Source organism: Doryrhamphus excisus, chromosome 10 (assembly GCF_030265055.1).
Source record: "Doryrhamphus excisus isolate RoL2022-K1 chromosome 10, RoL_Dexc_1.0, whole genome shotgun sequence".
NCBI lineage: Eukaryota > Metazoa > Chordata > Actinopteri > Syngnathiformes > Syngnathidae > Doryrhamphus > Doryrhamphus excisus.
In genome coordinates this window covers 11,101,883-11,123,998 of record NC_080475.1, presented here as the reverse complement: position 1 = coordinate 11,123,998, position 22,116 = coordinate 11,101,883, and the positions used below count along the sequence as shown (strand labels likewise).

At 42.1% G+C, this 22,116-nt stretch overlaps 2 protein-coding genes and 1 non-coding gene across 8 annotated transcripts in view; 2 read left to right on the top strand and 1 right to left on the bottom strand.

Moving 5' to 3' along the window:
* Window positions 1-12,604, top strand: part of LOC131136886 (IQ motif and SEC7 domain-containing protein 1-like) — a 66,541-nt gene extending 53,937 nt beyond the window's left edge. For 5 of the 6 annotated variants that reach the window (XM_058084209.1, XM_058084210.1, XM_058084214.1 and 2 more), the window contains 9 exons: window positions 8-130; window positions 205-371; window positions 663-802; window positions 894-1,019; window positions 3,828-3,927; window positions 5,492-5,653; window positions 5,741-5,947; window positions 6,172-6,221; window positions 7,510-12,603. In XM_058084209.1, the coding sequence (XP_057940192.1) occupies window positions 8-130; window positions 205-371; window positions 663-802; window positions 894-1,019; window positions 3,828-3,927; window positions 5,492-5,653; window positions 5,741-5,947; window positions 6,172-6,221; window positions 7,510-8,733 (2,299 nt within the window). In that variant the 3' untranslated portion in view covers window positions 8,734-12,603. Of the gene's footprint in view, window positions 1-7; window positions 131-204; window positions 372-662; window positions 803-893; window positions 1,020-3,827; window positions 3,928-5,491; window positions 5,654-5,740; window positions 5,948-6,171; window positions 6,222-7,509 lie in introns of all 6 variants that reach the window. The other variant, XM_058084211.1, reaches the window with a different exon arrangement.
* A 285-nt stretch (window positions 12,605-12,889) lies between these two features.
* Window positions 12,890-12,971, bottom strand: trnas-aga (transfer RNA serine (anticodon AGA)). The gene has a single exon. It is a non-coding gene; the product is annotated as a tRNA-Ser (tRNA).
* A 237-nt stretch (window positions 12,972-13,208) lies between these two features.
* The window catches only part of zgc:86609 (ER membrane protein complex subunit 3-like), a 16,594-nt gene continuing 7,686 nt past the window's right edge, over window positions 13,209-22,116 (top strand). The window contains exon 1 of the mRNA XM_058084889.1: window positions 13,209-13,330. The gene's annotated coding sequence lies outside the window, so the exon portion shown is untranslated. The remainder of the gene's footprint in view (window positions 13,331-22,116) is intronic.

The window sequence follows — 22,116 nt, the reverse complement described above, 5'->3', positions numbered from 1 at the left end:
CGTTCAGCTGCGTTCTGGATGAGATGGACTTCTCTGGCATGGACCTGGATGATGCCCTGAGGAAGTTCCAGGCTCAGATCAAAGTTCAGGGAGAAGCTCAGCGGGTGGAGCGCTTGGTGGAGGCTTTCAGGTACTGACCGAGTTTGAATCCCAGCCAGAGCGCTGCGCCGCATGTCACCTGACTGTCTCCCTCTCGCCCTGCAGTCAGCGCTACTGCGTGTGTAACCCGGTGCTGATTCGGCAGTTTCAGAATCCTGACACCATCTTCATCCTGGCCTTTGCCATCATCCTCCTCAACACGGACATGTATAGCCCCAACGTGAAGCCCGAGAGGAAGATGAAGCTTGATGACTTCATCAAGAACCTGCGAGGTCAGTCGCTCTTCGTGCTGTTGCAAGATCTTCTAGCAGGTTCCTGCATTATGACTCCAAATACACAAGAGTACAGGCCTCACATTTATGACAAGGGACAATACTCTAGAAAGTATTTGGATATACTTAGACAGTGTACAGCTAGTACGGCAGGAGTACCTACAGTCAAGTGTGATGCCGATAGCGAGCACGAGTGCTGTTTAATGTCGTAAATGATGTTTGTATATGAAATATTTAGCAGTAGCATGAGACAAAAGAGCATAAGTCAGTTATTTTATATTATTTTATTAGGTGTGGACAACGGTCAGGACATTCCAAGAGACCTCCTTGTGGCTATCTATGGAAGAATCCAAAAGTGGGAGCTGAGGACCAACGACGACCACGTCTCTCAGGTGCAGGCGGTGGAAAGGATGGTCGTCGGCAAGAAGCCTGTAAGCTCAATCTCATCTTCTCTGGTAGCCTCCATCCCAATTGTAACCCAGTCTTTGTCAATGTGTGTGTTTGTGTGTTTGTGTATTTTAGGTTCTGTCGCTGCCTCATCGTCGGCTGGTGTGCTGCTGTCAATTATTCGAGGTTCCCGATCCAAACCGAGCACAGAGGAGCGGCGTCCACCAAAGAGAAGTCTTCCTGTTCAACGATCTGCTGATGGTAAAGTACACACACAAACATTGGTGCACCTTAGTAAGGTCTTAATGGAAATTCCCTTTTACGCCTCTTCTGGCTTCACCTCACAGGACAGCAGCAATCCAACTACTAGCTTAGCAACTCCAGTCACTAAACATCACCTAACTTAAAGAGCAACTGCTATTTTTGGGTAATTTTTGCCCATCATTCACAATCCAAACATGAACACATGTTTCTTTCCCTTTTCTGTGCAGGATAACACAAGAAAACGAGTTAATTTCATCTAGCTTACAGTACTGTCATTGGGATATTTCGACTTTCGACGCCCACTAAAAATAAACCTCTACCATTGCATCATTTGATAACACGCTGTGATCATGCATTAACACGTAAACTGATCATAACATGTAATAGTTGCAGTATCTTGCCTTATTTTGATGATTTGAAAACACCGCCTACAGCCAGATTTTAACACGCCAACTATATATTAATCGTTGTTTTTAGTTGTTGTTAATTATTAGTTCTCTAATGGCTCACTTTCTCTGTTTCTACAAAGTCTGTGCTACGTGTTGGCTCATTTGCATACAATGATTTGGTGACGTATGTGCATTATGCGCCCACTGCGCAGGGTGCGCTTCGCCTGCGCCAAGAATAGACCAAGTCAGAGCTGGTGAACTTTTGTCGCAAAATTGTCATTGACAGTCCAGTCTACCAAATGACCAAATTGGCTGTGTACAGTGGTGCGCTGGACCAAATTACTACTGCGCCATTACCGCTGCGCCACAAAATTAAAGCCACGTGTCTCCAAGGAGAATAGCATGTTTAGGCAGCAAACTAAATGGACCTTACAGTGACAATCCTATCTATGCTTGCTGTCGTTGTTTGTGTCTATTCTGGGCGCAGGCGAAGCGCACCCTGCGCAGTGGTAAATTGTCTGACAGGCGCACAATACAATTGTGTGTTAAAATCTGGCTGTAGGCAGTGTTTTCAAATCATCAAAATATGGCAAGATACTGCAACTATTACATGTAATCATCAGTGTGCAAATCAACATACTTTTTACAATATGAACTCGAAACTTGCGCTTCGCCTGCGCCCAGCATAGATCAGGTCAGAGCTGGCGAACTTTAGTCACAAAATTGTCATTGAATATGTGGACAACTGCGCGCAATCCAGTGTACCAAAGGACCAAATTGGCTGCGTACAGCGGTGCGCTGCACCAAATTACCGCTGCGCCACGAAATTAGAGCCACATGTCTCCAAGGAGAATAGCATGTTTAGGCAGCAAACTAAATGGACCTTACAATGACAATCCTGTCTATGCTCGCTGTCGTTGTTTGTGTCTATTCTGGGCGCAGGCGAAGCGCACCCTGCGCAGTGGTAAATTGTCTGACAGGCGCACAATACAATGGTGTGTTAAAATCTGGCTGTAGGCAGTGTTTTCAAATCATCAAAATATGGCAAGATACTGCAAATATTACATGTAATCATCAGTGTGCAAGACTGCGCTTCGCCTGCGCCCAGCATAGACCAGGTCAGAGCTGGCGAACTTTCGTCACAAAATTGTCATTGAATATGTGGACAACTGCGCGCAATCCAGACTACCAAATGACCAAATCGGCTGCGTACAGCGGTGCGCTGGACCAAATTACCGCTGCGCCATTACCGCTGCGCCACAAAATTAGAGCCACATGTCTCCAAGGAGAATAGCATGTTTAGGCAGCAAACTAAATGGACCTTAGAGTGACAATCCTATCTATGCGTGCTGTCGTTGTTTGTGTATCTGTGCACATTTCTGCTGTTATATGTCGATCTTACAGGAATAATGAGCGTTATCTTTCTCTCACACATTTTCTCATCTGTGTGCGTAAGTGTTGCAAAACTATTTTTGTAATTCTTCACTTGCAGCAATCCTCGCAGAGCCTGAGGATGTTCTCCCACGGGAGACAAAAGAGCACCCGTTTATCCCGTAATGCCTCGCTCCCGTTTGGTACTGCGGTGCTCCAGAAGTGTCATTAATACGCGAGATCTGACTACCTGCGACAGGCAATGCTAAGAAACTACTGAGCGAGTTTCATAGCGTCTTAGCTTCGACAACATGGGAATCGAATCGTAGAGTTTGTGTCGCAAAGGATTAACACCGGCAACGGAAAAGTTGAGAAAGAAATATGCTTGCAGTCGGGAAGGTTTAGCATTTTTAAACTCACCCCTAACTCACATGAGGGGGCAGCAATTAGCCACACTTCACTCATATTCTTTATTGCTTGAATCTATTACTTAATTTGCATCCCGGCATTTATCCGGTCTGAAAGAAAGAAAAAACAACAAGAGGAGAGGGGAGGGGGAAAAAAGAGACTATAAGCTCCTACGGGAGAGTACAGTGGCAAAAAACCTTGGCAACATCGGCGCAAATAAACATACTTTTTACAATATGAACTCGAGACTTGCACCATGGGGGGGGGTGGAAAAGGAAGTGGAGGTATTCCCATCATCAGCAGGCAGTCAGCCACGGCAAATTATAAAATGATCGGCGCAAGATACGGTCCATGTCTCACCGACAACAAAGGGGTATAACAGCGAAGGCATTGGATGAGGGAAGGGATATGTGTGTGTGTGTGTGTGTGTGTCCTTGGATGCAAGTGTGTGTGTTATCCCAACGGGTGCCCAATCTTGGAGACTCGGTTCTCAGTGTGGCATGGCGATAACACAGCAGTTGCCATGGAGGCCGAGACTGAAAATAATTTCATCTAAACACACCTTTCACTGCGTTGACTCACCGTTGCCTCCCGAGGATAAAACTGGTATTGCATGACGCTTTAATGTCTTCCTCAGGTGACCAAGATCTTCCAGAAAAAGAAGGCCTCTGTGACGTACAGTTTCCGACAATCATTCCCTCTCGTCGACATGCAGGTCCACACCTTCCAGAGCACTTGTAAGAACCTTCCGGAAATCCATACACGATGATTGTGTTGCACTGTATCATACCGTGAGCAGTTTCTAACATTTTGCTTAACCTATTTAGTTCCACGCGAGGGTTCAAATAGATGCTAAGTAAATAAGAAGGATGTAGGCATTCTATAGGGACTACTTTTCACACTCAGTGTTGGTTGTCATTATCGGTTTGTTGTTGTTTGTTGTTGTCGGCTCTTCTCGTCCACCAAGTGGGAGCTAAATGGGACGTGGCTGATTACAGTGACGGCTGTGACCAGGACGTGTGATTCATATTTTGTGTGTGTGTGTGTTGGCGTTGTCTTGTGGGCGCATTAACCTCGACAGTGATGATAATAATAATATTTTCTATTTAGGAAGATGGCTTACCTTTAGACCAGGGGTCCTCAGTTACCTTTGTCCAAGTCACTGAATTGGGGTGGGGAGGGCTGATGAGCACTTCATTTTTGGTAAATGCGTATTTTGTAGTCCATCCATAATCAATCATCATCCATGGTCGGGTACCCGGAGAAGCAGGGAAGCCCAGACTTCCCTTTGTCCAGCTACTTTATCCTTGTCCTCCCGGTGAATCCTGAGGCTTTCCCAGGGCAGACAACCTGTGAATGCTAATAATAGATAATAATAGATAATAATAGACATGCCCATCAAAAAGCCTTTAAAGTGCCTACTTTTGATACTCTCAGTATGCCTTCAATTTTTCCAATATACAATATTTTACTAACAAAGCATCTTGTCAAAGTATCTTCCTGCTGGAAAATGTTGAATAATTTGAAGATTCAAAGCTGCAACACTCTTTCCCCCCTGCAGAGTGCCATCAAAACATTTTCTAATTAATTCACCTGTCATGACCTTCCATGAATAACATGGAGGGGATAACAAAGACTAGGTTTTCTGTCAAAATGTATACATGAAAAAAAATTCACACGCTGTCAAGTGCATGCCAATGCAGCAGGTGGCGCCAGGCTGTCAAGTGATACTCTTTTGATACTCTTAGTATGCCTCTTTTTTTCCAATATACAATATTTTACTAACAAAACATCTTGTCACAGTATCTTCCTGCTGGAAAATGTTGAGTGAATTCAAGATTCAAGATTCAAAGCTGTAACACTCTTTCCCGCTTGCAGAGTGCCATCAAAACATTTTCTAATTAAGTCCATAACCTTCCATGAAAAACATGGAGGGGATATCAAAGACTGGGTTTGTGTCAAAATGTATACATGAAAAAAAATTGCATGCCAAAGCAGCAGGTGGCGCCATAATACCATAATAAGGTTATTAACTTTTTTGTCACATTTTAATCATTTAATCTTGTCATACTGTACAAGTGAAAAAAGTGAATGAGTGTTTAATCAATGTTAAGTTTGCTAACAAGCGAAGATGCATATGGTGATACTGGCGTCCATGTAACTTCCTGTCGATATTCTTCTTCTTCTTCGCAAAAGTGGGTCTAACAATCGAGCACAATGGTTAAAGTAGCAGCAAGGCGTCATTGCGTATGTTGCTCCGTGTGTAAATATAGCGTGTAATTGACATGTCGTGTCATCCAGACTATCCTCACGGCATCAGGCTGACGTCAGCCAATCCTGGAGGAGAGAGGAAGGTTCTGATCGTATTCACGGCGCCGAGCCAGCAGGACCGAGCTCGCTTCACCTCTGACCTCCGAGAGAGCATCGCGGAGGTGCAAGACATGGAGAAGTACCGCGTAGAGTGTAAGTGTGTGACCCCCGGGGTCGTCGTGTAGCTACGTCTCTGCTTACTGCTGCCATCTTGATTCTTGTTTCCCTTCAAATACGCAGCCGAGTTGGAAAAGCAGAAAGGTGTGATGCGTCCCTCCGTGCTGATGGGGGGAGGAACCGGAGGCGGAGGCATTCTGGTAGGCGGAGCCGGTGCTGAGGTGGTGAATGGTACCCTGGGTAGGTCCAGCTTGGATGACACGTACGCATCAGTGGATGGACTCAAACGCACGGCGCTCAGCTCCTCACTCAGAGATCTCTCAGAGACCGGTGAGCAGGCCCCACCCCTTTTTTAATAATTTAATAAATATTTGTTTTTTTATGTGAATGATGAGCTAAAGGTTTCCTTTAAAAGTAAACATTGTTTCTTCTGGTTTGTTTATACAAGTGGTGATGATGCACTTTCCCCCTCTAATGGACATCAGTGGGAATTACATGCCACTCCTTATACAGTAAAGAGCGCTTTTAATGTCGCTATTCTAATTGTCTCACAGGAAAGCGAGGTCGTCGGAACAGCGTGGGCTCATTGGACAGTACCATCGAAGTAAGTTTGTGTCACTCTTCACGCTCTGTGATGTCATCTCCCTCGATGGCAGCAGCACAGACGTCCCTCGTTCACGTACACGGTGAAATTGGCTAGTTAAAAATCGTGTTGCGTTGGTCACACGGCCTCCACTTTATTAGGTTTTCTTCAACTGGCCTCCATTTGGGTTTGTAGCAAAAGTTACTTAAGTAAACTTGTCTTGTAACGTGTATGCAGCCTTGAGTGACGTCTGTCACTTCTCCATCAGGGGTAGCATGAGCGCTATTTTCCTTGAAATCTATTTTTGTCTTTTCTTTTTTTGTATTTTTGTCACCAACTTCACAATGATCATTGAAAAATCATGAAATAATAATAATAATATTATATATTAATAATAACATTACTAGTCTGCCTTGTGATTGGCTGGCCACCAGTCCAGGGTGTACCCCGCCTCTCGCCCAAAGACAGCTGGGATAGGCTCCAGCACCCCCGCGACCCTTGTGAGGAAAAAGCAGTAGAAAATGAATGAATGAATGAATGAACATTACTAGTCATAATTGTATGTTAATAATAACATTAATATTAATCATTTTAACAATTTTAACAATATTAACAATTACATTGTTATAATAATATATAATAACTTATAACAATATATAATATATATATAATAATAATAATATATTATAATAAAATATTGTTATATTATTATTAATTACTATTGATATATTAATAATGTTAATAATAAAAGACAAACCATGAAGTAATTATTATTTATTATTATTATTATTATTATAAATTAAAAAAATTACATAAATTATTATTTATAATAATAATAATAATAATAATAACAATATTCATAATTATTATTAATTATTATATTGTTATAATATGTTATATTGTTCATATATAATAATTTACAATAATATGTATAAATAATAATATATATTATTAATAATATATTAATAATATAATAATAATAATAAATAATAAAGTCTACACATACACAGTACACATTGATCGGGATAATAACAGAACATTCATTCATTCATTTTCTACCGCTTATCCTCACGAGGGTCACAGGTATGCTGGAGCCTATCCCAGCTGTCTTCGGGCGAGAGGCGGGGTACACCCTGGACTGGTGGCCAGCCAATCACAGGGCACATATAGACAAACAACCATTCACACTCACATTCATACCTATGGACAATTTGGAGTGGCTAATCATTTAGTTTGTATTTTATACTTTGTGTTTTCATTTGTATGTGAAAAGTCATCTCACCGGACTCTCTACTGCTCATCCCTTCAGGGTTCCATCATTAGCAGTCCACGGCCACACCAGCAGTACCACCCCGGGGGCGTTCTGGCCTACAGCCCCATGATGGCGCCCCCGTCCCCAGCAGCCTACCGGCCGCACCGCCCTACTCAGAGCCCCGGTACGGGGGTAGGCGGTGGGCCGGGGCTCTGTCACAATCAGGGAGGTCCGAGCATCTCCCCGCTCGTGAGCGGGGGCGTGGCTGGGGGCGGAGGAGGGATGGCAATGGGGGTCGGGCCGACTGGCGGCAGCCGACTGGGGAACTTTTTCGGCAGCCGAAGAGGGAAAGTTCCTGGTCCCCTGACGATGACCTCGCCGACGCCGCAGTGTCCCCCGAGTCCCCTGATGATATCCTCCCCACCTCACTACCCCGCTCCCGAGCCGCCCATCGCCCACCCTTCCTCCCCTTCCCCATGCCCCTCCCCATCAGCCAACCTCGGCCAGTCGGACCCGGGAGGCATTGGAGGGGGAGGAGGCCTGGGCGGGGCGCCATCGAAGCTTCAAGCTTTGCACGCCCAGTATTGCCACGGCAACAATGGAGGAGGCGCGGTCAGTGGGCAACAGTCGCAACAGACTCCTCCCCCACCTTACCACCATCATCACCGTTACCACATGCAGAGCGTCCCACAGCACCACCCACTCATGCACCGGGTGTCTGTTCCACGGCGCCAGCAGGGACCGCCCGGCTGCGCTGCGTCTCATATCCAGCAGCATCAGCGGGTCCAGCACGGCGCCGCCCAGCACCAGCGCTACAACGTGGTCTCTGGTTTCACCACGCCCCCTCCGCTGTCCCCGCACTCTCCCCTTACGCCAACTACCCCGCACGGACTTTACCACTCGCATCCCGCCGCGGGGAGGCCGGGTGGCGGCGCCAAGCTGCCGCTCACCATCTCGCACTCGCAGCCCCACCCCCATGCTCACTCTCACAATCACGCCGTCCACTCCCCCCTAAGCCCCTCCCCCGCCACCTCCCCCTCCACTCACTTCATCTTCTCCACGCCACCGCCTCAGACCCCATCAGCACGCCTCGTCACCCAGATGCCGTCGCAGCCCTACGCCCCACAGTACCCGCCGCTCTCCTCCATCCCGCCCCCTCCCCCTCACTCTCCGTTGCCGCCCCCGTCCGCCGCGCCGCTCTCCCCGCACCCAGGAGCAGCAGGCGGGCAAGGACCAGGGTCCAAGTCGAAACCGGTCAGTCGTATCAGCACGGTCGTGTGAGGAGCCAGAGAGCGAGGGCGGCAGGCTACGTCGTCGCCAGCCACCGGGGGATGGCGCTCAAAGGGAGAAGGAAGAGGAGAGCGCGAGGGGAAGTGCAAGCGTATCAAAATGGCCGCCTGGTGAGACGGCGAGCGCTGAGAGCAGGGAAGAGAAAATTACTTAGCCTGTGTTACTTTCACATTCACTTCCCTCGTGGTTAAAAACCCGCTTTGCCAACGGCGCCGCCATCTTTTGGTCGTGGGAGCCTCGCGCTCTTGATCGAGTCCCCCGTGGAAGTGACGTGTTTCTGTCAAATTAGTGACATTTTATCAAAGGCGAGGGTTAGCCCACAATGCTAACACGACGTGTGTGTTTGATTGACAGCCATGCATGACTTGTGCAATAGCTTAAAGTGTCCACGCTTATGCAGAGGTGAGGGGACAGCGTGTGGACCTTTTGTGACCCTAAATCCGTCACTCAAGTTCTGTCGTAACGTTGAAAAGCCATCAAACTAAAAGTCTTTTTTTTTTTTTTTACTTCTGTGCTTTGTGCAGTTGTTGTCGTGGCTCACAGGGTTTATAGATTGGAACTTGAATTCTTCTTACGGGGGGATTTATTCCATCACTTATATATATAGAAATATATATACATATATACAATGTATGATATCTGTGAACGCCCACCCCCCTTTAAAGTATCCTAAACAAATATCAAAGTATAACGTGACTGTAAGATACGATGATGTGTCTCAACTATGTTATCATTCTCGATTTTTTACGTGACTCTCTTGTGTTGCCAGGGAAGATTAATGTGCAACATGGTGCCAAACAGGGTGCATTCTGGGAAACAGAGTTTTTTTTTTAAATTAGTAAGCAATTCATTGGTTGCACATAAACAAGCTACGTTGGAGCTACGACAGAATAGGATAAATAAAGGAACGACAGGATACAGGATGTGTGCCGCTAATTTTTCCCGAGGGCATGCGGTAGTTTCTCGGTGAAAATGTCAGGGTATGCACTAGGGGGCAGGGCAGGGTTGCATGTACTGATTTGAATGCAGTATCAGAAAACATCAAAAACAATCTTGCTACTTTTTTTTTTTTTTTTTACAGAATGTTAGCAAACTGATTGAGGTAATAACTAATGCTAATGCTAATAATTAATGCTAATGAGGAACAAGGTGCCTTCTGACAGGAGGATGGTAAAATATGAATCACATTCCGTTATACTTGCATTGAAATGCTGGGGTTTGTTTATTGAGTGTATTGTTTTTATTGATTTATTCCATTATTTTTGGGCAAAAAAACAACAACAAAAAACAACATGAAAGCCGGACCTAATCCATTGTTAAGGACTATTTTTTTTCTGCACTGTAGGCGTACCTTTATTTACCATTCCGATGCTGGAAGCATGATGGAAAATGAGGCTGTGAATGCAAATACGACTATTCGTGTTGTGTACATATGACGTGTACAGTGTGTTTTGTTTTTTTTCTATGTGGCCAACTGCATTGACGAAGGTTTGCTTGTTGATTTTCAATGCTGGTAGGATATGCAGATATGGTTATATGACAAGTGGCGGTGATGGCGTTCCTCTGGGCGCCATCTTCGATCCCCTGCTGTTTGCAATCAGGAGACTTTTTGGAGCAAATTATTGATAATTATCACGACTGTGGCGACAAACATGACATGATGTATTTTTAACTTTGTTTTCTATTTTTCTTGTGTTTTTACCATTGTGCTGTTCTGTTTCTTCACTTTTCTCTGCCTCGCATGTAACGTAACATGTCCCCACTGACTGGATTATTTTCAAGTGTCGACATTGAACATGAGTCACGTAACGTTTTTTCAAAAAACAAGTTATTTTTGCACGATTACGTTTAGAAACTAGCAATCACCTGTGCTTTACACTGAGATTTAAAACGACAAGGCTGACTCTGGCGCAGGGATACAGTGGAACCTCTAAAGTCCAACGCATCGATAGAATTCCGACAGCCCAAAATGATCAGAAATATTGTAATTATAATATTATAAGTCATATAAACAAGCATTATGCTTTTCTTTTCACTTTTTGCTACTTCTCACTCATGAAAGATGACCATAAACAAGCGTTATTAAGAGGAGTCATCTGTCTTACATTCAATGCAGTAACATGAATTTAAAGGGACAGTTCACATTTTTTGCAATACAACTGTACATGTACAAAAATATGAACTATCCCTTTAACATTTTCTCGCTATTAAGATTGCTTCGCTTCTTTTTACACTTGTGCAACACTTAAGAATTAAGCGCTATTAAGAGGGGTCATCTGTCTCACATTCAATGCAGTAACATGAATTTAAAGGGACAGTTCACATTTTTTGACATACAACTTCATGTCAAAAGATATGAACTATCCCTTTAACATTTTCTTGCTATTAAAATTGCTTCACTTCTTTTTACACTTGTGCAACACTTAAGAATTCAGCAATATTAAGGAGCCATCTGTCTTACATTCAATGCAGTAACATGAATTTAAAGGGATAGTTCACATTTTTTGACATACAACTGTACATGTCAAAAAATATTAACTATCCCTTTAATATTTTCTTGCTATTAAGATTGCTTCACTTCTTTTTACACTTGTGCAACACTTAAGAATTAAGCGATATTAAGAGGAGTCATCTGTCTTACATTCAATGCAGTAACATGAATTTAAAGGGACAGTTCCCATTTTTTGACATACAACTGTACATGTCAAAAAATATGAACTATCCCTTTAACATTTTCTTGCTATTAAGATTGCTTCACTTCTTTTTACACTTGTGCAACACTTAAGAATATTAAAATGTGATTTCAAAGACTTCATTGAATGGATTATTTTTTATTTAAAAAAATCAGAAGTTGAACAGCGTTCCACCTTAGAGGTTCCACGGTGTATCTAAACAACACGCATACTTACAATAATTCCACTAGAGTAGCCTTGGAACGTCAAGCATGGCCGTCGGTGTTGAATCAGTGTCATTGTATTCCGACGCCATCTTGTCAGGCATTTCCACTTTCGACTCGAGCAAATGTGACTTTGCTAACTTCCGTGCTTCATGGTGCATTGACTGAGTGCCACATTCAGTGTGCTTTAACGAGGGCAATCAACTTTCTTGTGCTAGTATCGAGGCAATCGAGTGTTTTTTCCCACATGAAGACATATGGAAAAACAGCAGGCATGACGCTGCGGCCCGGGCCTTCTCTCCACGATGGCTGTGCATGTGTTATTTATTACAGTATCTGCACTGAATGGAACTTTGTATTATAAACCAGAATGTACAGAACAATGTGGAATTGAACGAGACAGCAACTTTTGGCGGTGGGAACCAGTAACGACATTTTTCATTTTGGAAGAAATCATTCTGACTGCTGCTCACAAAACATGTTTTTTTTTCTTTTTTGAAAAAGAAAAGCAGGTTGGATGAAATCAGATGGCAAATGTTGTATTCGGTTCTTGTGCTGAGCTAGTGTGTGTACAATTGTACCAGCAGTGTCAAATACTGTATGTGTTCACAGAGATGACATTATTTTAAAGATTTTAGCCTTGTATATAAATATATTACTACTTGTACCTTTTGTTTTTGACACTGCAGAGGAAAATGTTGAAATATTTATTGCTCTGAACATATAAAACATCTCTTCATGTTGTTGGATTCAAGTGTGTTGATTTTAGTGCTGAGTGTATGATGGAACCATTCAACAAGCGTTACGCTGATTGGTTGAAGAACACTCACAGCATCGAACAGCATTTTTTAAGACTCTTACGCTAATGCGCCTTCATTCGAGTCTATGTAGAACTTGGGTTAATAAATAACACTGATAATTCACGTATTTGTCCTTGGTGGAGGTGTTATTCGTTGCATTTGTGAGGTGGAAGCCATTAGTGTAATTTCCTCTACTTCCGCGTTCATTCGTTGAGGCGACGAACACTGTGCTGTGATTGGTCAAATGTTCCACGTGTCCGAGCAGACGCTGTGCTGATTGGTAGAAATGATGTTGACAGGGAAACGCCATTGGTCCTCGTGTTGAAAGTGATTATCCTTGGAAATGTCGACAGTCTACACAGTAAAAATACCAACAAAGCTACTGAATTGCGCTTTGGATGAAATACAACATTCGGTTACAAAAGTGACTTTAGCAGGCAAATAAAAGGAACGTTGTCGGCAGGATTCGAACCTGCGCGGGGAGACCCCAATGGATTTCTAGTCCATCGCCTTAACCACTCGGCCACGACAACTGTACAATCACATGATGATTTTTTGACAAGAAAAATGCATTACAAGCAAGTTTAAAAAAAACGACGTTTTTTGTCAAAAATTAGCACCCTCGAACTCTGGCATTTTATGCCATTTTTGGATGCTTTTGACCAGAAAATCGCATTAACCTCCTCCGACCTGGCGTGTGGACATTATATTTTTGGTTGTCAAGACGACAATGTTAAATTATGGACTACAAGGGCCTGGTGTCCACCTATGAGGATGTTAAACTGCCACCTAGTGGTGGAAGAAGAGTGTAACAAAGCACATGTAAAATTCAAGATGGCTGATAACTCACCCAAACATTCAAATGGGTCCTCCCAATCCAAAAGTCAAACAGGTAAACAATTCAGACAAATTTCATGGCTGATTCTTGCTCAGATATGTTTAGAATTGTTCAATGTGTGTTGTGGAAGTTTAATTTTGCAAAAGTAAGAAAATGTGATGATTTACCATGCTGTTAAACTTGATGTACACATATGTGGACAGAGGGACTTAGTTTTGTTGGTTTTGTTGAACATGTCCACAAATGTGGACTGAGAGTTGATGTTGGTGTGTGCACTCAAATGCTGTTGAATGTGTGTGAGGTTTCCCCTGTTATTTTGACCAGAAAACTGCTTTAGAAGCAAGTTGAAAAAAAGAACAGGAAAAAAAACGACATACTAACCCCTTATGTTTTTTGTCAAAAATGACTCTGCCATTTTATGCCATTTTTGGATGCTTCTGGGGTCCCTGTTCAGTGTTTGTGGGGTTTCCAGTGGTTTTTTGACCAGAAAAGTGCATGAGAAACAAGTTGAAAAAAATGAAAAAAAAAAAAAAAACGACGTACTAACCCCTTACGTTTTTTGTCAAAAATCACCACCCTCAAACTTTGGCATTTTATGCCATTTTTGGATGCTTCTGGGGCCCCTGTTGAGTGTGTGTGAGGTTTCCCTGTTTTTTTGACCAGAAAAGTGCATTACAAGCAAGTTGAAAAAATGACAAAAAACGACATACTAACCCCTTACGTTTTTTGTCAAAAATGACCGCCCTCAAACTCTGGCATTTTATGCCATTTTTGGATGCTTCTGGGGCCCCTGTTGAGTGTGTGTGAGGTTTCCCGTTTTTTTTTTTTTTGCCAGAAATGTGCATTAGAAGCAGGATGAAAAAAACAAAAAAAACGACATACTAACCCCTTACGTTTTTTGTCAAAAATGACCGCCCTCACACTTTGGCATTTTACGCCATTTTGGATGCTTCTGGGGCCCCTGTTGAGTGTGTGTGAGGTCTCCAGTCTTTTTTTGACCAGAAAAGTGCATTAGAAGCAAGTTGAAAAAAATGAAAAAACGACATACTAACCCCTTACGTTTTTTGTCAAAAATCACCACCCTCAAACTTTGGCATTTTATGCCATTTTTGGATGCTTCTGGGGCCCCTGTTGAGTGTGTGTGAAGTTTCCCCTGTTTTTTTTTGACCAGAAAAGTACATTAGAAGCAAGTTGAAAAAATGACAAAAAACGACATACTAACCCCTTACGTTTTTTGTCAAAAATGACCGCCCTCAAACTTTGGCATTTTATGCCATTTTTGGATGCTTCTGGGGCCCCTGTTGAGTGTGTGTGAGGTTTCCCCTGTTTTTTTCACCAGAAAAGTGCATTAGAAGCAAGTTGAAAAAATGACAAAAAACGACATACTAACCCCTTACGTTTTTTGTCAAAAATGACCGCCCTCAAACTTTGGCATTTTATGCCATGTTTGGATGCTTCTGGGGCCCCTGTTGAGTGTGTGTGAGGTCTCCAGTGTTTTTTTCACCAGAAAAGTGCATTAGAAGCAAGTTGAAAAAATGACAAAAAACGACATACTAACCCCTTACGTTTTTTGTCAAAAATCACCGCCCTCAAACTTTGGCATTTTATGCCATTTTTGGATGCTTCTGGGGCCCCTGTTGAGTGTGTGTGAAGTTTCCCCTGTTTTTTTTTAACAGAAAAGTGCATTAGAAGCAAGTTGAAAAAAATGACAAAAAACGACATACTAACCCCTTACGTTTTTTTGTCAAAAATGACCGCCCTCAAACTTTGGCATTTTATGCCATTTTTGGATGCTTCTGGGGCCCCTGTTGAGTGTGTGTGAGGTTTCCCCTGTTTTTTTCACCAGAAAAGTGCATTAGAAGCAAGTTGAAAAAATGACAAAAAACGACATACTAACCCCTTACGTTTTTTGTCAAAAATGACCGCCCTCAAACTTTGGCATTTTATGCCATGTTTGGATGCTTCTGGGGCCCCTGTTGAGTGTGTGTGAGGTCTCCAGTGTTTTTTTCACCAGAAAAGTGCATTAGAAGCAAGTTGAAAAAATGACAAAAAACGACATACTAACCCCTTACGTTTTTTGTCAAAAATCACCGCCCTCAAACTTTGGCATTTTATGCCATTTTTGGATGCTTCTGGGGCCCCTGTTGAGTGTGTGTGAAGTTTCCCCTGTTTTTTTTTAACAGAAAAGTGCATTAGAAGCAAGTTGAAAAAAATGACAAAAAACGACATACTAACCCCTTACGTTTTTTTGTCAAAAATGACCGCCCTCAAACTTTGGCATTTTATGCCATTTTTGGATGCTTCTGGGGCCCCTGTTGAGTGTGTGTGAGGTTTCCCCTGTTTTTTTCACCAGAAAAGTGCATTAGAAGCAAGTTGAAAAAATGACAAAAAACGAAGTACTAACCCCTTACGTTTTTTGTCAAAAATGACCGCCCTCAAACTTTGGCATTTTATGCCATTTTTCAATGCTCCTCGGGCCCCTGTTGAGTGTGTGTGTGAGGTCTCCAGTGTTTTTTGACCAGAAAAGTACATTAGAAGCAAGTTGAAAAAATGACAAAAAACGACATACTAACCCCTTACGTTTTTTGTCAAAAATCAGCGCCCTCAAACTCTGGCATTTTATGCCATTTTTGGATGCTTCTGGGGCCCCTGTTGAGTGTGTGTGAGGTTTCCCCTGTTTTTTTGACCAGAAAAGTGCATTAGAAGCAAGTTGAAAAAATGACAAAAAACGACATACTAACCCCTTACGTTTTTTGTCAAAAATCACCGCCCTCAAACTTTGGCATTTTATGCCATTTTTGGATGCTTCTGGGGCCCCTGTTGAGTGTGTGTGAGGTCTCCAGTGTTTTTCTTTTAACAGAAAAGTGCATTAGAAGCAAGTTGAAAAAATGACAAAAAACAACATACTAACCCCTTACGTTTTTTGTCAAAAATCACCACCCTCAAACTTTGGCATTTTATGCCATTTTTGGATGCTTCTGGGGCCCCTGTTGAGTGTGTGTGAGGTTTCCCCTGTTTTTTTCACCAGAAAAGTGCATTAGAAGCAAGTTGAAAAAATGACAAAAAACGACATACTAACCCCTTACGTTTTTTGTCAAAAATGACCGCCCTCAAAGTTTGGCATTTTATGCCATTTTTGGATGCTTCTGGGGCCCCTGTTGAGTGTGTGTGAGGTTTCCCCTATTTTTTTCACCAGAAAAGTGCATTAGAAGCAAGTTGAAAAAATGACAAAAAAACGACATACTAACCCCTTACGGTTTTTGTCAAAAATGACCGCCCTCAAACTTTGGCATTTTATGCCATTTTTGGATGCTTCTGGGGCCCGTGTTTAGTGTGTGTGAGGTCTCCAGTGTTTTTTTGAACAGAAAAGTGCATTAGAAGCAAGTTGAAAAAATGACAAAAAACGACATACTAACCCCTTACGTTTTTTGTCAAAAATCACCGCCCTCAAACTTTGGCATTTTATGCCATTTTTGGATGCTTCTGGGGCCCCTGTTGAGTGTGTGTGAGGTTTCCCCTATTTTTTTCACCAGAAAAGTGCATTAGAAGCAAGTTGAAAAAATGACAAAAAAACGACATACTAACCCCTTACGTTTTTTGTCAAAAATGACCGCCCTCAAACTTTGGCATTTTATGCCAATTTTGGATGCTTCTGGGGCCCCTGTTGAGTGTGTGTGAGGTCTCCAGTGTTTTTTTGAACAGAAAAGTGCATTAGAAGCAAGTTGAAAAAATGACAAAAAACGACATACTAACCCCTTACGTTTTTTGTCAAAAATCACCGCCCTCAAACTTTGGCATTTTATGCCATTTTTGGATGCTTCTGGGGCCCCTGTTGAGTGTGTGTGAGGTCTCCAGTGTTTTCTGACCAGAAAAGTACATTAGAAGCAAGTTGAAAAAATGACAAAAAACGACATACTAACCCCTTACGTTTTTTGTCAAAAATCACCGCCCTCAAACTTTGGCATTTTATGCCATTTTTGGATTATTCTGGGGCCCCTATTGAGTGTGTGTGAGGTCTCCAGTGTTTTTTTAACAGAAAAGTGCATTAGAAGCAAGTTGAAAAAATGACAAAAAACGACATACTAACCCCTTACGTTTTTTGTCAAAAATGACCGCCCTCAAACTTTGGCATTTTATGCCATTTTTGGATGCTTCTGGGGCCCCTGTTGAGTGTGTGTGAGGTTTCCCCTGTTTTTTTCACCAGAAAAGTGCATTAGAAGCAAGTTGAAAAAATGACAAAAAACGACATACTAACCCCTTACGTTTTTTGTCAAAAATGACCGCCCTCAAACTTTGGCATTTTATGCCATTTTTGGATGCTTCTGGGGCCCCTGATGAGTGTGTGTGAGGTTTCCCCTATTTTTTTCACCAGAAAAGTGCATTAGAAGCAACTTGAAAAAATGACAAAAAACGACATACTAACCCCTTACGTTTTTTGTCAAAAATGACCGCCCTCAAACTTTGGCATTTTATGCCATTTTTGGATGCTTCTGGGGCCCCTGTTGAGTGTGTGTGAGGTTTCCCCTATTTTTTTCACCAGAAAAGTGCATTAAAAGCAAGTTGAAAAAATGACAAAAAACGACATACTAACCCCTTACGTTTTTTGTCAAAAATGACCGCCCTCAAACTCTGGCATTTTATGCCATTTTTGGATGCTTCTCGGGCCCCTGTTGAGTGTGTGTGAGGTTTCCCCTGTTTTTTTCACCAGAAAAGTGCATTAGAAGCAAGTTGAAAAAATGACAAAAAACGACATACTAACCCCTTACGTTTTTTGTCAAAAATGACCGCCCTCAAACTTTGGCATTTTATGCCATTTTTGGATGCTTCTGGGGCCCGTGTTGAGTGTGTGTGAGGTCTCCAGTGTTTTTTTGAACAGAAAAGTGCATTAGAAGCAAGTTGAAAAAATGACAAAAAACGACATACTAACCCCTTACGTTTTTTGTCAAAAATGACCGCCCTCAAACTTTGGCATTTTATGCCATTTTTGGATGCTTCTGGGGCCCCTGTTGAGTGTATGTGAGGTCTCCAGTGTTTTTTTGAACAGAAAAGTGCATTCGAAGCAAGTTGAAAAAATGACAAAAAACGACATACTAACCCCTTACGTTTTTTGTCAAAAATGACCGCCCTCAAAGTTTTGCATTTTATGCCATTTTTGGATGCTTCTGGGGCCCCTGATGAGTGTGTGTGAGGTTTCCCCTATTTTTTTCACCAGAAAAGTGCATTAGAAGCAACTTGAAAAAATGACAAAAAACAACATACTAACCCCTTACGTTTTTTGTCAAAAATGACCGCCCTCAAACTTTGGCATTTTATGCCATTTTTCAATGCTCCTGGGGCCCCTGTTGAGTGTGTGTGAGGTCTCCAGTGTTTTTTGACCAGAAAAGTACATTAGAAGCAAGTTGAAAAAATGACAAAAAACGACATACTAACCCCTTACGTTTTTTGTCAAAAATCACCGCCCTCAAACTTTGGCATTTTATGCCATTTTTGGATGCTTCTGGGGCCCCTGTTGAGTGTGTGAGAGGTTTCCCCTGTTTTTTTCACCAGAAAAGTGCATTAGAAGCAAGTTGAAAAAATGACAAAAAACAACATACTAACCCCTTACGTTTTTTGTCAAAAATGACCGCCCTCAAACTTTGGCATTTTATGCCATTTTTGGATGCTTCTGGGGCCCGTGTTGAGTGTGTGTGAGGTCTCCAGTGTTTTTTTGAACAGAAAAGTGCATTAGAAGCAAGTTGAAAAAATGACAAAAAACGACATACTAACCCCTTACGTTTTTTGTCAAAAATCACCGCCCTCAAACTTTGGCATTTTATGCCATTTTTGGATGCTTCTGGGGCCCCTGTTGAGTGTGTGTGAGGTCTCCAGTGTTTTCTGACCAGAAAAGTACATTAGAAGCAAGTTGAAAAAATGACAAAAAACGACATACTAACCCCTTACGTTTTTTGTCAAAAATGACCGCCCTCAAACTTTGGCATTTTATGCCATTTTTGGATGCTTCTGGGGCCCCTGTTGAGTGTGTGTGAGGTTTCCCCTGTTTTTTTCACCAGAAAAGTGCATTAGAAGCAAGTTGAAAAAATGACAAAAAACGACATACCCTTACGTTTTTTGTCAAAAATCACCGCCCTCAAACTTTGGCATTTTATGCCATTTTTGGATTCTTCTGGGGCCCCTATTGAGTGTGTGTGAGGTCTCCAGTGTTTTTTTTAACAGAAAAGTGCATTAGAAGCAAGTTGAAAAAATGACAAAAAACGACATACTAACCCCTTACGTTTTTTGTCAAAAATGACCGCCCTCAAACTCTGGCATTTTATGCCCTTTTTGGATGCTTCTCGGGCCCCTGTTGAGTGTGTGTGAGGTTTCCCCTGTTTTTTTCACCAGAAAAGTGCATTAGAAGCAAGTTGAAAAAATGACAAAAAACGACATACTAACCCCTTACGTTTTTTGTCAAAAATCACCGCCCTCAAACTTTGGCATTTTATGCCATTTTTGGATGCTTCTGGGGCCCCTGTTGAGTGTGTGTGGGGTTTCCCCTGTTTTTTTCACCAGAAAAGTGCATTAGAAGCAAGTTGAAAAAATGACAAAAAACGACATACTAACCCCTTACGTTTTTTGTCAAAAATCACCGCCCTCAAACTTTGGCATTTTATGCCATTTTTGGATGCTTCTGGGGCCCCTGTTGAGTGTGTGTGAGGTCTCCAGTGTTTTCTGACCAGAAAAGTACATTAGAAGCAAGTTGAAAAAATGACAAAAAACGACATACTAACCCCTTACGTTTTTTGTCAAAAATCACCGCCCTCAAACTTTGGCATTTTATGCCATTTTTTGATTCTTCTGGGGCCCCTATTGAGTGTGTGTGAGGTCTCCAGTGTTTTTTAACAGAAAAGTGCATTAGAAGCAAGTTGAAAAAATGACAAAAAACGACATACTAACCCCTTACGTTTTTTGTCAAAAATGACCGCCCTCAAACTTTGGCATTTTATGCCATTTTTGGATGCTTCTGGGGCCCCTGTTGAGTGTGTGTGAGGTTTCCCCTGTTTTTTTCACCAGAAAAGTGCATTAGAAGCAAGTTGAAAAAATGACAAAAAACGACATACTAACCCCTTACGTTTTTTGTCAAAAATGACCGCCCTTAAAGTTTGGCATTTTATGCCATTTTTGGATGCTTCTGGGGCCCCTGTTGAGTGTGTGTGAGGTTTCCCCTATTTTTTTCACCAGAAAAGTGCATTAGAAGCAAGTTGAAAAAATGACAAAAAACGACATACTAACCCCTTACGTTTTTTGTCAAAAATGACCGCCCTCAAACTTTGGCATTTTATGCCATTTTTGGATGCTTCTGGGGCCCCTGTTGAGTGTATGTGAGGTCTCCAGTGTTTTTTTGAACAGAAAAGTGCATTAGAAGCAAGTTGAAAAAATGACAAAAAACGACATACTAACCCCTTACGTTTTTTGTCAAAAATCACCACCCTCAAACTTTGGCATTTTATGCCATTTTTGGATGCTTCTGGGGCCCCTGTTGAGTGTGTGTGAGGTTTCCCCTATTTTTTTCACCAGAAAAGTGCATTAGAAGCAAGTTGAAAAAATGACAAAAAACGACATACTAACCCCTTACGTTTTTTGTCAAAAATGACCGCCCTCAAACTTTGGCATTTTATGCCATTTTTCAATGCTCCTGGGGCCCCTGTTGAGTGTGTGTGAGGTCTCCAGTGTTTTTTGACCAGAAAAGTACATTAGAAGCAAGTTGAAAAAATGACAAAAAACGACATACTAACCCCTTACGTTTTTTGTCAAAAATCACCGCCCTCAAACTTTGGCATTTTATGCCATTTTTGGATGCTTCTGGGGCCCCTGTTGAGTGTGTGTGAGGTCTCCAGTGTTTTTTTGAACAGAAAAGTGCATTCGAAGCAAGTTGAAAAAATGACAAAAAACGACATACTAACCCCTTACGTTTTTTGTCAAAAATCACCACCCTCAAACTTTGGCATTTTATGCCATTTTTGGATGCTTCTGGGGCCCCTGTTGAGTGTGTGTGAGGTTTCCCCTATTTTTTTCACCAGAAAAGTGCATTAGAAGCAAGTTGAAAAAATGACAAAAAACGACATACTAACCCCTTACGTTTTTTGTCAAAAATGACCGCCCTCAAACTTTGGCATTTTATGCCATTTTTGGATGCTTCTGGGGCCCCTGTTGAGTGTATGTGAGGTCTCCAGTGTTTTTTTGAACAGAAAAGTGTATTCGAAGCAAGTTGAAAAAATGACAAAAAACGACATACTAACCCCTTACGTTTTTTGTCAAAAATGACCGCCCTCAAACTTTGGCATTTTATGCCATTTTTGGATGCTTCTGGGGCCCCTGTTGAGTGTATGTGAGGTCTCCAGTGTTTTTTTGAACAGAAAAGTGCATTCGAAGCAAGTTGAAAAAATGACAAAAAACGACATACTAACCCCTTACGTTTTTTGTCAAAAATCACCACCCTCAAACTTTGGCATTTTATGCCATTTTTGGATGCTTCTGGGGCCCCTGTTGAGTGTGTGTGAGGTTTCCCCTATTTTTTTCACCAGAAAAGTGCATTAGAAGCAAGTTGAAAAAATGACAAAAAACGACATACTAGCCCCTTACGTTTTTTGTCAAAAATGACCGCCCTCAAACTTTGGCATTTTATGCCATTTTTCAATGCTCCTGGGGCCCCTGTTGAGTGTGTGTGAGGTCTCCAGTGTTTTTTGACCAGAAAAGTACATTAGAAGCAAGTTGAAAAAATGACAAAAAACGACATACTAACCCCTTACGTTTTTTTCAAAAATCACCGCCCTCAAACTTTGGCATTTTATGCCATTTTTGGA